The 17,492-nt window shown below is 38.8% G+C and overlaps 1 protein-coding gene across 1 annotated transcript in view; it reads left to right on the top strand.

The window, feature by feature from the left end:
- The window catches only part of VWA8 (von Willebrand factor A domain containing 8), a gene marked incomplete in the record, with an annotated part of 259,242 nt that overhangs the window by 88,045 nt on the left and 153,705 nt on the right, over nucleotides 1–17,492 (top strand). Inside the window, 3 exon segments of the mRNA XM_034758419.1 lie at nucleotides 583–696; nucleotides 7,350–7,518; nucleotides 8,189–8,266. Of these exon segments, the coding sequence (XP_034614310.1) occupies nucleotides 583–696; nucleotides 7,350–7,518; nucleotides 8,189–8,266 (361 nt within the window).

Here is a 17,492-nt window from a genome sequence, read left to right as displayed (position 1 = left end):
TATCTATAAGAATAAACAGACTTGCAAAGACCTTTCATGCCTTCTTCACACATTACAAAAAAAAGCAGGACAAGGTAGTGCAGGGCCAGGCGTAAGTCCATTTTTTTCTCTTGTGCATTTTGTTCACCTCTGATTCTTTTAATTTTCACTAACAGAATATATATCAGTTAAGATGACTCCTAAAATGTATTGCTTCTAGGAGCAAAATAGGAGTACAGCACTGTGTACCAGTCGGACAAAAATATTCTGAATTTCACGCCATGCACAGTGAGAGTATAATAGAAAGTCTTCATGTATGGTCTGCAGTGGTTTGTTTATTTCTGGGGAAAAAAATCTGTCATAAATGGTGTTATGTACTTACTGAAAATAAGTTCTTTCTTGAGCTTGCCATTTAACTGGCATTTTTCTCATCATAAGGTCCTTCACTGAAAGCTATAGGTCTCAACTTTTGTTAATAACTCAAGCATTGAAATTAAGAGTTCTTGGATGGAATTCCTCATTAAAGTAACATTGGTTGAGATAACTGTAAAAACTAAGACAATTAAATACTAGATTTTTGTTCTCTTTTGAATTACCAAATAGGCTAATCCATGACAGAGAACTGACTCTTTACGATGGCACCAGATTACTAAGAGAAGATAGGTATCAAAGTTTAAAAGACGAACTGCAGCTCTCCGATAAGGAACTACAACAGAGGTAATTTGTTAGACACTAACATGGTATGCAAAGTAGTTTGTATGTGATTCAGGTTGTAAAGAGTTTTCTATTTTATTGCTTGCTGTTACCAAGGTTTCTTGCAAGATGCTTGCTTTTTAAATCAGTAATAGAATCTGTTTTTAATACTGCTATCCTCAGTACTTTTTGTGTTAGCATGAGAAGAAAAATCTTAAAAGAGAATATTAGAGCAGAAACATTAAAATATCCTAGCTGAGAGAGATTAAAGAAACAATATAAATACATAAAAGTTCAGACACATAGGGTATGTCTAAACAGCAAAGAAAAATCTGCAGCTGGCCCATGCCAGCCAACTCCTGCTCACGGAGCTCGGGCTGCAGAGCTGTATTATTGCTGTGTAGACTTCCAGGCTTAAGTTGGAGCCCTAGAGTCTAGGTCCATGTGGGGTAGGAAGGTCCCAGAGTTTGGGTTCCAGCCCAAGCCCAAAAGTCTACACAGCAGTGAAACACCCCCGCTGTCTGAGCACTGTGATTCCAAGTTGGCTGGCACAGGCCAGGTGCAGGTTATTTTTTGCTGTGTAGACATACCCATAGATGCACTGCATTGTTTTGAAGCATTTTATTAAGAGACATTGAGAGTTAACAAAAAAAGTTGAATATTATAATTATTTTTTCAATAGATTAGCTAGAAAGCTGGTATGTAATTTAGAATTAACACGAGGCAGGAAATCCTAAGGATGGGTTGGGGCCTGTCATGCTTATTCTTCTTGCTTTTTCACTTCCAGTTGTCTGCTAGAAATTTTCTCTGTGTTGAAATATTTCTAGTCCTTCGATGGCCAGACAGATACTCAGTCATTGTACTGACTGATTTCAGTTAATGGCCAAGATTCTATTTTATGTTACTCAAAACAAATATAATCTAATATGTAATACTATCTTTCATAAATTCTGAAGAGATGAAACTGTTATTCTTAGATGACACTACAGTTTAAATAATGTGGGTTTTATACTTATTATATTGTGATAAATAACAATATATTGTTTTACAGCGACCAAGAGCAATAGCTGATTTTTACAATATATAAGGCATTATGGATTGCCTGTAATTAGAACAGAGTCTTGTGTGCAGCAGGAGAATACACATTAGGGATTGTATATCAACTATATAATGGGTACAATTGCATGGGTCTTTTGTATAATATAATATTTGGATTCTGAAGTAAAATACAAAAAATCTTGTGTTCTTCTTTATATTTCCTTATAACTTTTACCTCAATGACTCTTGGTAGTAAATTAGGTGAAATAAAACACCTCTTCAAGGCAAGTTGATACTACTTTTCTTGGTTGTCCAATTAGATCCTGTACTATATGAATGTTAAAACTGAATTCCTATTTTTAATAAAACCTGTTTGATCAGTTGATATAAGACATGGGAGAACAGACTCCAACCAGTGATCCAAAACTTTTGCAAAAATTCTCAAATCCAAATTAATTGGGGAGATTGGATGATATGGGGCAAATTCCTTAGGGTTTTTTCTTTTTAAGAATGAAAAGAAAAGGCATTTTTAGAGGAATTGTAGAAGGTATCCTCTTCTAAAGAAGCAAGAAACATTTGAACAAATCTTTCAAGTGATCTTTTCATCTGTAAAAGGATTAATAGCAAAGTAAACATGATGGGAAAGATTATACCTGCTTTCTTTTAGTTACTTTAATTAACTCATATTTTTGAAATCTGGGCACCTATTCAATAATAAGAACACAGATGCCCACCCAGAGTAAATCTGTAGTATTTTAGATACTTTATAACCTAACACTTAATAAAAATTTCCAAAGCTGATAAGATGATTCTTCTGACAGAATAACAACTGCTTTATTTTAACATCACTTTATTTTATTTATTTTTGGAGTAGAAGGGAGAATTATACAGGCGGTGGTATGACCCAGAGAAATTACATGTGTTCCTGAGAGTCAAACATTTTTAATTAAGAAGTGGGGTAGAATTTGAGGGATTGAGTGGAGTGGTGTCATGTTATTTGTTTAGGTTACAAAAATCAAATGAGATATTACTTCTGGTTTTGCAGGCTAAAAATAATAGTTTTATTCTTGAATTAAAATTTTTGGAGGATGTATGTTAAAGCTGATAACTTCTCTGAGAGCTAATAAAATTTATTTCTGACTCAAAAGATCTTACATGTGCTGTCAGTTACATTTTCACTTGATGTTCCACCATGTTACTACTTCCATAGTCTGCACTAATTTTTTTAAACAAGGGTTACGTTCTGCGCGGGTGGGTGGGATGACTCTGTCAAACATGACAAGAGCTCAAGAAGCTGATTTGCGGCTATGGGGATGGAGGATACTCATTGGCCAGTTGAAGGCCTTTTATCTATGAGCTAGCTAGCCGCCTGCATTGAAAATTGTTTCCACTGGCCTTCTCTTTAGCCAGTTGTGCGGTGTTATTACTCAACAGTCCAGGTACAATGGCATCCAGTCACATGGGGAAATTTTATTTGTAGATTATGGATAATGGAGGAAGAAATCTATGCTGGTGATGAGGAAGGGACTTAAAAAGACTCTCTACATACAGAGAAATTGTTGCTGCACAGTTTTAGCTATTAATAGAATTGTATGATTCACTATGTTGAACTAGTTCTGAGTGAAGAAATGCAATCACTTAAAATTGATTCAGAATGTATACACAGGCTTTCTGTGTAGAATTTTCCTACATAATCATTTACTGAGGCAGATATTGTGAAGGTGGCATTCCATAACTATAAATACAGTTGGAAGACATAGGGCAAAGCAGTAGTTTCTCTATGAAACAGTATTTTAACCTGTTTGGATGTTCTGTTTGTTTTGTTTTTAGACTTTTCCACATATTAAACATTTAGTATAGTAAACAGAAAGGCAGCTATTAAAGAAAAATATAGAAATGTTTATATAATCAGATTTGCTTCAAAAGCTGAAAGGAGCCGATTATAATGCATGGGTGGGTATTCTTAACACCCTTAAGGCAGTGAATTACTGTCCATGTGACTAGGCTAAAAGAGAGCACATACAGCATATGAGACAAATATAAGCAATGTTGCAGAAGGTGAATTTTGTAGACAATAGAAGCTCCAATAATGTTAAATTTTAACTGAATATATTCACCACCCTTTAGTTCTGAGTTGTTTATTTTCACTTATTTTTGTTTGTTCATTCAGTTTTAGTGTATTTGAACATATACTAAAGCAGTTAATTAATTTAAAAAACCCAGTAATCCAAACCAGTGTGTTATACATTGCAGAAAAGTAAAAAGGAAACAGATGCTTGATAACTTTTTATTCTGGCAGGGATAAGTGATGGAATATTTGAAAAGATGCAGCATAGTTTTTCCCTTTAATTTAAATATATGTCCTCTGTCTTAAGCCCCTTTTAATTATAGTTGTATAGTTAAATTTGTGTTTCATATGCAAACACCTAACCTTCTGAAACATAATTATATTCTTGTGTGGCGATACGCTTTTGATCACCACTTATACATTCGTTCTCATTTTGATTGCAGTATTAAATGATGGTTTGTGAAACTGTAGAAGAGGAAAAGACAAATAAATGAAAAATTTATGTGAGGCAGCAAGGGAATGCTATTTGTGTGCCAAAGACAAGAAATCAGTCTTTAGCATTGTACTGGTGGGACTGCATTCTCTACTCTACCTTCAGTGAGGTTATTTTCTGTAAGGACTTGTCTACACTTACAGGGGGATCAACGATCGATGCATTGGCGGTCGATTTAGTGGGTCTAGTGAAGACTCCTGTACTCCACTGGATTGAGAACAGTAGGGGGAGTCGACGGGAGACGCTCTCCTGTTGACATCTCATAGTGTGGACCCCGCGGTAAGTAGGTCTAAGCTACGTTGATTTGAGTTATGCTAGTCACGTAACTCAAATTGCGTAGCTTAGATCAAATTTCCCCTGTAGTGTAGACAAGGCCTAAGATTCTTCTTACCCCCTGGTGGAGAGAAATAGGGTCTCATGATCTCCCCTACTTGTGTGACCTACAGATTGAACAGGCAAGAGGAAAGAACGAAGATGTCTGGTACTCATCATTAATAAAGTATTGCAAATCCCTCCAGTTTTATTCTAGGTTTTAGTGTGTTAGGCTTTCGGGTTACTTACATGGCTTCTGTCTGCAGAGTGATCAAACATGGCATACACTTAATGAATATAGCTCCACAAAGAAACAGTGGCTCTGATGGTTTAGAGCAACCTTTGGCACGCAGCTCACCAGGGTAAGCATCTGGTGGGCTGGGCCGGTTTGTTTACCTGCTGCGTCTGCAGGTTCGACAGATCGCGACTTCCACTGGCCACGGTTCACCATCCCTGCCCAATGGGAGCTGCGGGAAGCGGCGCAGGCTGAGGGATGTGCTGCAGGGTACTGAACAATCTCATCTCCAGTTGACGTTGGACGGAGGATTCTCTCCAGCTTGCAGGATTAAGGCCTTTTAAAAATAATAATTAAATATTTGGCTTTACATTTTCAAGAGATTGAACAAACATTAATCCAAACAACACCTTGTGAAGCAGATGAATGTTGTTCCCGTTTACAAACTGGGAAACTGAAACAGATGTTGCACCAGGCCACAGAGCAAATGATGAAGAGGAGAATATACAAGTGCTCAGTAGATTGGTTAATGAGAACAAAAAGAGAAATGCATTTGTAAATAGCTTTCCAAAGTGCAGTAGCTTTTAAATGTTAGAAAGCTTTCTTAAACGAATAGCTGGTTTATTAAAAGTTCCTTTGCCAGGGAAATTTTCTGTTTGTAAGTTATTAAAATATGCAGTTCTAAACATTCAGAGATTTTTTTGGGGGATACTATTGCTGGTAGCTAATTCAGAAATAATGGATTAAATCTTCAGATGTACTCTTTATCCCTGAGAGGAGTGGGGGGCAATGGGTGTGCTGTTTGTGTCTCCCCACTCTTGATCTTTGGCTCATCTGGGGGCTTGTTTCTCAGAACAGCTCAAAACTGTGCCCAACTGGCTATTCCCATAAGGGGGATTGCCATAGTGCACTGTGCTCTGGCTGTGTTACCCATCTCATCCACTCCCTGCCACATTATAATGCATGGCACTGGGGGAAATCCCCAGCTGAGGAAATCTGACTGAGTTTTGGATCCTTTATGACACAGAAGCATTGTGAAAGGGCCAGGGCCAGGAGTGAGCTAAATGTGTGTTTAATATTTTTATTACTAATGAAAAGAAGAGGTTAATCGAAAACTAAACATGCCTTCTCCTATCTTCAAAACAGATTTTCCTATAATAAGGTTGGTCACTGTTCCCTGACCTTTTCTGTGCGTAGGGATAATGAAATACCCATTGGTTCCTATTTTACATGATGCTTTCAGATGTTTCTTGCTATTTTTATAAACCAGGGTGTAGCTTCTGGGCTTATGACTTTAGGCTGAGAGTAAGCGATGCCATCCACTTTGTTTGCCTTGATTTGGGAGTCTGATACAGCACAGCATATTCAGTGAACAGTTTTTCAAGGGTGTTCACTATATATGCTGTGCTGTATCAGAATCCTTGTTTTATATACCAGATCTGCCTGCTAAGCTGTACATTGTGTAATTTAAATGGAGGGTCGGTTACCCTTTTTAAACCCATAATTTCCCCTAAAGAATAACCAAAGATGGAATTTGGCCCAAAATATTCTAATTTCAAACAGAATTATGTGCAAAATAGCAAATGATAATAGGCAGTATAAATATAAATGATTGCATTACAATTTTCTCATTTTTGAATACTAAATTATTTGTCTGGAATTGTAATTGAGGTGTTGAGTAAATATTGCATGCCATATTGCAATATCAAACTAATTTACATCTGAATTGTTATTATTTACTTGTATAAATAGTTGCACCTGGAGACCCCAAGTGAAATCAGGGTCACATTGTGCTAGGCACTGTATAGAAACATATTAAAAGAAAATCCCTGCCCTGAAGATCTTATAATCTAAATAGAAAAGAGAGACAATGGATGGGAGATAGTATCATCCCCATTTTACAGATGGGGATCTGAGACACAGAGAGTTTTAACTGATTTGCTCAAAGTCACACATGAAGTCAGTCTGAGACAGAGCTGAGAATTAAACCCAGATCCTCCCCAAGTTCCGGTCTAGTGCCTTAACTACAAAATTATCTTTCCTGTCTGTCTAATTGAGTAGAAGAAGTTACCCCTTGTTGATGCTTCAAAAGATATTGTGACCTCCCAGATCTGCCTTTTAGTAATACTGTTTTAGATGATACTCTTGGAGAATGTTTCAAAACAATCACATTTGTAAATTTTGTGTATTTCATACATACAAAAGAGTAAACAAATGGTAGCGTGGTTAATGCTATTTGCTCAACTTGAAGCATGCAGGTAATGCTGTAGATGAAGCCAAAACTTGGGTAACGTTGTAGGCATTACAGCTTATGAGAGAGAGATTTCATTTTTTACATTGCTAGTTACATTATGCAATTTTTGTTAGTTTTGATTTTTTTTTATGTTGCGAATGTCCTGAATAGAAATTGTGCCTGTGGCTTAATACAGTAATTCACTTGATTGATTGTACCTCAGGTAGAGTTTGTAAGTTCAGATTTGTTACTTGCTGCTTCGACCAGGTAATGCATTTAAAAAAATATTTTCTTGCAGGTCCATCTTTCTTATCCATCCCTCATTCAGAATAGTTGCCCTGGCAGAGCCTCCTGTCATAGGAAGTAGCACAAAGCAATGGTTGGGCCCAGAGTTTCTAACTCTGTTTCTGTTCCATAACGTTAAGTCTTTCACCAGGAATGAAGAAATTCAAGTTATTAAAGAAATGGTAAGCACTTGCAATGCTTTGGCCAGTTATTAATATTGGTTTCTATTTAAAATTCATCTTGGTAGTTTTCTATTACCGTATATCGGGGTGGCCAACCTGAGCCTGAGAAGGAGCCAGAATTTACCAATGTACATTGCCAAAGAGCCACAGTAATACATCAGCAGCCCTCCATCAGCTCCCCTGCTCCCAGGGGCCTCCTGCCAACGGGCAGCCTCGCCGATCAGTGCCTCCCCATTCCTCCCTGCATCTCCCGATGAGCTGTTTTGTGCAGAGGGCTCAGGGGGAGGAGCGAGGGCACTGCAGGCTCAGGGGAGGGGATGGGAAAGGGTGGAGTGGGGGCAGAGCCAGGAGTTGAGCAGTGAGCACCCCTGGCATATTGGAAAGTTGGCACCTGTAGCTCCAACCCCGGAGTCGGTGCCTATACAAGGAGCCGCATATTAACTTCTGAAGAGCCACATGTGGCTCTGGAGCCACAGGTTGGTCACCCTTGCCGTATATTCTTATATTTTGAGACACAATTATTCCTTTTTGGTTATTTGAAATAAATGTATATGCGCTACATATATGAAGGCTGTGTTTATGTAGGTGCATACATGTGTGTCTATATAAATTACATATGCATACATAAACATGAAATATATATCAAATACTTTTTTTGTCTTTCAAACAGATTCCAAATGTGCCCACGGTTGCGGTGGAACAGTTGTTATCATTAACACACAAGCTTCGGGAGACAAATGACCCCACAGTGAGTCTAGTTTTTCAGATTTGCATTCTACTTGTTGTCATTATATGTGTAGCTGTTTTCAGAGTCAGGGTTTTATCTCTGCTCCAGAAAGGAATTATTTTCTCCAGCAATGTGGGGATGCTTCCTATTTCCTTAGGTTTTTGCCTTATGCTGACCTATCTTGACCACTGGAGGCTGGATTAGGCTCAGTCTGGAGCCAATCCCTTCACTTCTTGGAAGTGGCCACAGGAGCAGTGTGCGCTGCCAGCACAGTATTCTTAGACCCTGCCTGAATGGGATTTGAGAAACCAGCCCTGGAAATCAAACACTGGTTTCTTGTGTTATATACATGTGGCAACTTTTTTATTTTCAATATACTCATTTAGGACCTGATTAAGCAAAGCATTGAAGCATCTACATAATTTTAAGCATGTGTGCTAAAATTCTAGTGAAGTCATGCAGTATTACATGTACATTGTAGTCAGTATAACTTAAGCAAATGCATAAAATAGGAATGGGACTTAAAAGCACGTGCTGAAGTGTTTTATTGAATAGGGATGGACTAAAGAATGTGCTTAAGTTGTTTGCTGAATTATTTAAAATTGCCTCCCCTTAATACATACTGTTATGTGTAATACAATGTTTTAGTACTGTAATTTTAAATTTGATACCTGCATTTGTTTTGGGATTACTTGGGCAGAAGGATTATCTAGCAATTAGAAAATACACAGGGATGTAGGGAGATGGGGAAAAGAGGATAGGACTCAGAACTGTTAGTAGTGTTACTGTGGTAGGCAGTTTTACTAAAGCAGTAATGTAAAAAAAAAATTACTACTGGCACAAAAACCGCTGAACTCTTTTAAAACTGATACAGTCAAGACTCAGTTTTAAAAATTAATTTCAATGACAGCTAACATAGTGTATTGATGTTTTTCTTTTTGCAAAAAAAAGTTTAAAATATTTTTATTGGCATCACCCAGCATAAGTGTATAGATGTGCACACCTAACTTGTGTTAGGTTAGGTTATACACAGAAATCTACTTTCCTCAACTCTCAGGAGTTTAGCACCAGTAATAGTTTTCCACCATATTACTGTTTAGATTTGATTGGCTGCATTTTAACACTGTAGTATTGATACAGCCTTGAGATCAAATCAGCTCGAGCAACCAGACTTCTTTACTCCATAAACGTATACTGCATGCAACCAGACTTCTTTACTCCATAAACTTACCGTGCATTCGTCCGAAAATATGTTACCCTTCAGTCGGCCGTTTTCCGCACTGGCCAGGTATGGAGAGTCAAGAAGTGCACGTCCCTTCGGTTCAGGGGGTGTGGGTCAGATTTTCCTTATGACCGAAACACACACACAATCCCATGCCTTCGTACTTTTTATCTGATCTGTCGGCAGTGTTTTAAAACAGACCAACCAATTAGGGTCGGCCAAATCTTTAATGTGATTAGATTGTATAATTTAGGCTTACTTATCTTCTTGTAGCCAGTTATTTTATAGATTATTTTACCACATAGAAGTCAGTATAGATTATCTGGTTGCAGTGCATTTTGACCACAAGTTTTAGCTTGCTTCTTGCTTTTTACCTCTGCAAAGCGTGCCCTTTTTACTTCTGCAAAGCTTCCCCTTTTTACCTATGCAAAGCAGAAGTTTGAGGCCTAACATCGACAATACCTTTGTTCATTTCAAGTTTGGCAATACTTTTGTTCACAGATTAGTCACAGTCCGCATCATCAAGGCCATATACAGAGATGAGAAGTGCTCTGTTAGGTTAACAGGTTTCAGAGTGGTAGCTGTGCTAGTCTGTATCAGCAAAAACAACGAGGAGTCCTTGTGGCACCTTAGAGACTAACAAATTTATTTGGGCATAAGCTTTCGTGGGCTAAAACCCACTTCATCAGATGCATGGAGTGGAAAATACAGGAGCAAGTATAAATACATGAAAAGATGTGATTTGCCTTACCAAGTGTGAGGTCAGTCTATCGAGACAATTCAATTGACAGCTGGATACCAAGGGAGGAAAAATAACTTTTGAAGTGGTAATGAGAGTGGCCCATTTCAGACAGTTGACAAGAAGGTGTGAGAAACAGTAGGGGGAAATTAGTATTGGGGAAATTAAGTTTAGGTTTTGTAATGACCCAACCACTCCCAGTCTTTATTCAGGCCTAATCTGATGGTGTCCAGTTTGCAAATTAATTCCAGTTCTGCAGTTTTACATTGGAGTCTGTTTTTGAAGTTTTTGTTGCTGAAGAATTGCCACTTTCAGGTCTATTATTGAGTAACCAGGGAGATTGAAGTGTTCTCCTACTGGTTTCTGAATGTCCATGCATCTGATGAAGTGAGTTCTAGCCCACGAAAGCTTATGTCCAAATAAATTTGTTAGACTCTAAGGTGCCACAAGGACTCCTCGTTGTTTCTGTTAGGGTGAACAACCAGACAACAGAGTGGTTCAGTGTGGATACAGGTGTGAAACAGGGCTGCATTTTATCTCCGCTGTTTGACATTTCCATAGACTGGATAGTGCAGAAGTGTATTAACAAGACAAACAGAGGAATGGAATGGGAAGATGGCAAATGCTTAGAAGACCTGGTTTTTGTTGATGATATTGTGCTATTGAGTGACACCTCAAAAAAAGTTAGATACAAAGACAGACAACCTGCCAGCAACAGCAGACCTAGCATGGCTCAGAATTAGTTGTGCTAAAACAAACGTCTCTGAAACTCATACCTCAAGCAGTAACATCACATTAGAAGGCAAAAATATCAAGTGAGTAGGAAAGTTCATCAACTTGGGCAGCACCTGTCACAGTTCAGGGCAGTTGCACTTGTATTTCCCTCCTGTGGTCCAGCAAGGTTCCCCTAGTTTCCCAGCACCTCAACCATCACCTCTCTTGGCTGGAGACCTGCATCTCTCTCCCTCCTAACCAAGATTTTTCCAGACTTCACAGTTCCCTGCCTACACCGTGAGTTTCCCCAGCAAGACAGACTGCCTAAGCAGGAACAGTATCCCTGATGATGACACAGCACAACTTATTGCTGAGCTCTGTGATTGTATCCTCACGCACAATTATTTCAAGTTTGGTGACAATATATTCCTCCAAACCAGTGGCACCGCTATGGGCACCCGCATGGCCCCACAATATGCCAACGTTTTTATGGCTGACCTGGAACAACGCTTCCTCAACTCTCGTCCACTCACGCCCCTTCTCTAACTATGCTACATTGATGACATCTTCATCATCTGGACCCATGGGAAGGAGACCCTGGAAGAATTCCACCATGATTTCAACAGCTTCCACCCCACCATCAACCTCAGCCTGGACCAATCTACATGGGAGGTCCACTTCCTAGCACCACAGTACAAATAAGCGATGGCCACGTTAACACCACCCTATACCGAAAACCCACCAACCGCTACGCCTACCTTCATGCCTCCAGCTTCCATCCCGGACACACCACATGATCCATCGTCTACAGCCAAGCGCTGAGGTACAACCGCATCTGCTCCAATCCCTCAGACAGAGATCAACACCTACACCATCTTCACCAAGCATTCTCAAAACTACGATACCCACACAAGGAAATAAAGAAACAAATTAACAGAGCCAGACGTGTACCCAGAAACCTCCTGCTACAAGACAGGCCCAAAAAAGAAACCAACAGAACTCCACTGGCCATCACCTACAGTCCTCAGCTTAAACCTCTCCAACGCATCATCAGTGATCTACAACCCATCCTGGACAATGATCCCTCACTTTCACAGACCTTGGGAGGCAGGCCAGTCCTCGCCCACAGACAACCCGCCAACCTTAAGCATATTCTTACCAGCAACCACACACCGCACCATAACAACTCTAACTCAGGAACCAACCCATGCAACAAACCTCGATGCCAACTCTGCCCACATATTTACACCAGCAATACCATCACAGGACCTAACCAGATCAGCTACAACATCACCGGCTCATTCACCTGCATGTCCACCAATGTTATATATGTCATCATGTGCCAGCAATGCCCCTCTGCTATGTACATTGGCCAAACTGGACAGTCACTACGCAAGAGGATAAATGGACACAAGTCAGATATCAGGAATGGAATATACAAAAACCTGTAGGAGAACACTTCAACCTCCCTGGCCACACAATAGCAGATGTAAAGGTAGCCATCTTACAGCAAAAAAACTTCAGGACCAGACTCCAAAGAGAAACTGCTGAGCTCCAGTTCATTTGCAAATTTGACACCATCAGATCAGGATTAAACAGACTGTGAATGGCTATCCAACTACAGAAGCAGTTTCTCCTCCCTTGGTGTTCACATCTCAACTGCTAGCAGAGCACCTCACCCTCCCTGATTGAACTAACCTCGTTAGCTCCATACTGATTTATACCTGCCTCTGGAAATTTCCATTACTTGCATCTGAAGAAGTGAGGTTCTTACCCACGAAAGCTTATGCTCCCAATACTTCTGTTAGTCTTAAAGATGCCACAGTACCCTCTGTTGCTTTAAGCAAGTCTGCTTTGCTTTCTCCTCAGAAGCTATAAACAGTGTAATTGCCAACAGTTATAGTTTCCACACAGCCCTTTCTACACAAGCATATTTATTCTTATGGTGATAGAATTACAGAGCAAGCATATTAAAAATAATAAAAGAACCTACACACATTCTAATAACTTAGGCGGGATCTCCCCTATTCCCCCCAGCTCCAGCAAGGGCTATCGCAGGTGATCAGTCCTTCAAATCCCACCTAGGGGCTTTTCCATGGTTACAAGTTCAAAACAGGTGTTAGCTTAGAACAAGTACATAGCTTGCACCAATCAACCTGTTTCTTTGTACATCTTGTGCCTTTGATCTTGCCCTCATGTAATAGGTGATCGGAAGACAGAGGCTCTCTCCTCAGGGCATATCTTCAAAAGGCTTGGATTTTGCATATCTGGGTGGTGGTACATATGCATTTACTCCCCCCTAGAGATTTCTTGGGAAACCCACTTAATTTTGTTGGTCCCAAAAGTTCATTCATGTCTGGCACATGGTTTAAAATAGTCCTTTGAAGCTCATAACACTTCCCAGGGTTTAAGTTGGTCATTGGGTACATCCCTCCCCCCACAACCCACCCACCCAGACATTACATAAACTTTGCATTTTTAATATAATGAAATCCAAAGATATATAACCTTAACACAATAAGGGTTTTCAAGTTTATTGCAGGAAATTGCCGTATGTGTCTCAGTAACTTACTGGCCAATGGAGAGCTCAAAAAGTAAGTGACATCAAAGATAGGAAAGGCATTCACAGCATGTACTAAACTTAACAATGTAGGGAAATCAAATATATATATATATATATATATATATATATATATATATATATAGCATCAAAACAAAACTGAGAATTTTCAGTTCAGACATAATCTCATTGATAACATACAGCTGTGAGAGTTGGAGATCTACTAAAACTAGACACCTTCAAAAATAAGTGCCTAAGAAAGATTCTGGCCATTGGATGAAAAGATTTCATTACAAAGAGATCTGAGAAATCACAAACCAGCAGCTTGTTTCCACCATGATCAGCTGGACATATTTGGGGCATGTACTCCAGATGCCAGCACATAGACTCCCACATGAAACTGTCAAGTGGAAAAGAAGTGGTGTGAGGAAATGGGTACCCCCAAGAGAAACCATGAAGAAGAACTCTTAGGGAGGGCAGAACAGTTAAAATCAACACCAGAGAGCATATGGAAGCAGTGGCACATTACATAGAGGAGTGGAAGAGACTAGTTTCCATCAGGGGGGCCATCATCGGTGCAGGAGGGATGGAGTGGACTCTAATGAATTACCGAGAAGAGCTACCAAAATGATTTGAGGGCTGGAGAAAATCCCTTATGGTGTGAGACTTAGAGCTCAATTTATTTAGCTTATTAGAAAGAAGATTGAGAGGTGATTTGAATAGTGTAGAAATACATTCATGGGAGAAAATACTGGGTACTTAAGTGCCCTTTAGTTTAGCAGAGAAAGGCATAGCAAGAACCAGTGACTGGAAGCTGAAAGCCAGACACATTCAAATTGGAAATGTGACACACATTTTTAACTATGCAGATGATTAAGCACTGGAAAAAAATACCAAGGGAAGTGGTGGATTCTCCATCTGTTGATATCTGCTAATTAAGACTAGATGCCTTTCTGGAAATTATGCGTTAACCAAACACAACTAAGGCTTTAGTCAAACACAAGTAATTAGGCTCAGTAGTTGGTAATTGGATGCAACTTAATGGCCTGTGATATACAGGAGGTCAGACTGGATGATATAATGGTCCTTTCTGGCCCTAAACTGTATGAATCTATGAATGAATAAAAGCAAGTGAACGCTGATTCTTATTTATGGCATTATTGGCATTTACGTGGTTCTTTTACAATATATATTATAAAAGGGAATGTGTTCGTTTGTAAAGTGTTTGGTGTCTGAACAGAGCGATTAAAAAAAGGGTCTCTCTCACATCCATAGCATTCTGAAATATCCAGAGAAAGCGTATGCTATCAGACAAATGATTCACTGTGGGAAGATACCTGCAGAGCAGTATGATATGAGATGTGCATATATGTATATAAAATAATCATACACATCGCAGGTTAGGATATATATATATATAAAATATAAATAGCTTGCCCGTGCTGTGCATTGAAATGTATTTTTTAGGTCAGTGGTTCCTTTTATTACTTTCTAATTATCAAAATGAAACATTTTGATTGACCCAAACCAAATTATTTTTTGGACTTTTGGTTCATGAAAATTTTTGAGATTTTTTTATTTCAATTCGAGATGGGAAAAAATTCTGAAATCTCAAAAATTTTCACATGACAGGAAAACCTTTTCCTGCCCATCTCTACTATCTAATTAACAGTGACTGACACTTTTTGTAAATGGTCTCAGCAGAGACTCAAGAATGAATGGGCTTGGATCTTGAACTGTTATCTTGCTTCTACAGGTGGCCTCACTCAAGCAGAGTTTAGAAACATTGGTAGGATGGTTTGGAGAAACTTGTATTTTTATCACCCATGTTATGTAGTTATTTTGTGGATTCATAAATTAGGCCAGAGGATACCATTATGATCATCTAATCTTTACTGTTGCATAACACAGGACGCAGAATTTCACCTGATAACTTGTAGTTGAACAAAAAGATTTATTTTAGAAAGATCTTCAGTTTTGATATAAAGACTTCAATTTGTTCCAATAGTTAATTTACCCTCATTATAAAATTTTTATCTTATTTCTAATGTGAATTTTTCTGAGGTCAACTGTTAAACCCTTTCAGACATTATTGTGTCTTTGCTGCTAGATTCAAGAACCCAGTAGTAGTTTGGTCGCCATAGCTACTTCTGTCAGGGTCTGAAAAAACTACATCCCTGACCAGCATAGCTGTGCTGACCCAGCCCAACATAGATGCAGCTATGTTGGTGGGAGAATACTTCTGTCAACATAGCTGCTGTTGTTTGCAGAGGTGGTATTTCTACATCAATGCAAAAACTTCTTTCATTGGTATAGGCTGTGTCTACATTACGGGATTATGCCATTATGGATAATGCCATTATTATACATTATAGATTATACCTGCACTAACATAGCTATGCCAGTATATTCTCCATAAACATACCTTCAAATGAATCAGATACCTTCTTCCTGTGTAATTACAGATTGCAATCAAGTAGTCTCTAACCCTCTCTCTCTTTGATAAATTAAATAGATTGAGCTTCTTTAGTGCTCGTAAGGCACATTTTCCAGACTGTGAATTATTTTGATAGCTCTTCTTTCAATCGTCTCCAACTTTCAATATCTATTTGAATATGTGGACATAAGAACGGCAATACTGGGTCAGACCAAAGGTCCATCTAGCCCAGTATCCTGTCTTTCGACAGTGGCCAATGCCAGGTGCTTCAGAGGGAATGAACAGAACAGGTAATCATCAAGTGATCCAGCCCCTGTTGCCCATTCCTAGCTTCTGGTAAACAGATGCTATGGACACTATCCCTGCCCATACTGGCTAATAGCCATTGATGGACCTATCCTCCATGAATTTATTTAGTTCTTTTTTGAACCCAGTTATAGTCTTGGCCTTCATTACATCCTCTGGCAAAGAGTTCCACAGATTGTTCCACAAATACTTCCTCTTGTTTTAAACCTGCTGCCTTTTAATTTCATTTGGTGACCCCTAGTTCTTGTGTAATGAGAAGGAGTAAATAACACTTCCTATTTACTTTCTCCACACCAGTCATGATTTTATAGATCTCGATTGTATTCCCCCTTAATTTTCTCTTTTCCAAGCTGAAAACTCCAGTCTTCTAAATCTCTCCTCATATGGAAGCTGGTCCATACCCCTAATAATTTTTGATGCCCTTTTCTGTGCCTTTTCCAATTCCAATCTATCTTTTTTGAGATGGGGTGACCAGATCTGCACGCATATATACTGTGGGCATACAATGGATTTATATAGAGGCAATATCATATTTTCTCTCTTATTATCTGTTCCCTCCCAAATGATTCCCAACATTCTGTTCGCTTTTGTGACTGCTGCTGCCCATTGAGTGGATGTTTTCAGAAAACTATCTACAATGAATCCAAGATCTCTTTTTTGAGTGGTAACAGCTAATTTAGATCCCATCGTTTTATATGTATAGTTGGGATTATGTTTTCCAATGTGCATTACTTTGCATTTATCAACATTGAATTTCATCTGCCATTTTGTTGCCCAGCCACCCAGTTTTGTGAGTGTTCCAGTAATGTCTGCACAGTACTGTATAAGTAGGTAATACAGTCTCCCTATTCTTGCCCATTATTCCCTTGTTTATACATCCAAGGATCATGCTAGCTCTTTTTGCTAGAGCATCACATGGGGAGCTCATATTCAGCTGGTAATAAATAGAAGACTTCAATTTCCAGGATGTTAATTCTGTTGCAAATGCTAAATTCATTTAAAAATAACGGACGCGAGATGATCTGAAATCAGGATACTGTATCTCTAATATATGCAGAGACATGTCATATATGTTGAGGCGCTGCCATAAAGTACTGCAGGAAACTTTCAAATAAATCAGCTTTAACACAAATAATTTAATTTTCACTTGTTTTTCTTTTTGCTGTAATTCCTAATAATAATAAATAATATAATGTTAACACAACTTATATAACACACATCTGTTTTATCAAATACATTTTTCTTCCTGTTGGCTCATTCAGTGAAATC

The sequence above is a fragment of the Trachemys scripta genome, chromosome 1 (genome assembly GCF_013100865.1).
Source record: "Trachemys scripta elegans isolate TJP31775 chromosome 1, CAS_Tse_1.0, whole genome shotgun sequence".
Classification (NCBI taxonomy): Eukaryota; Metazoa; Chordata; order Testudines; family Emydidae; genus Trachemys; species Trachemys scripta.
This window is presented reverse-complemented; position numbering and strand designations above follow the sequence as displayed.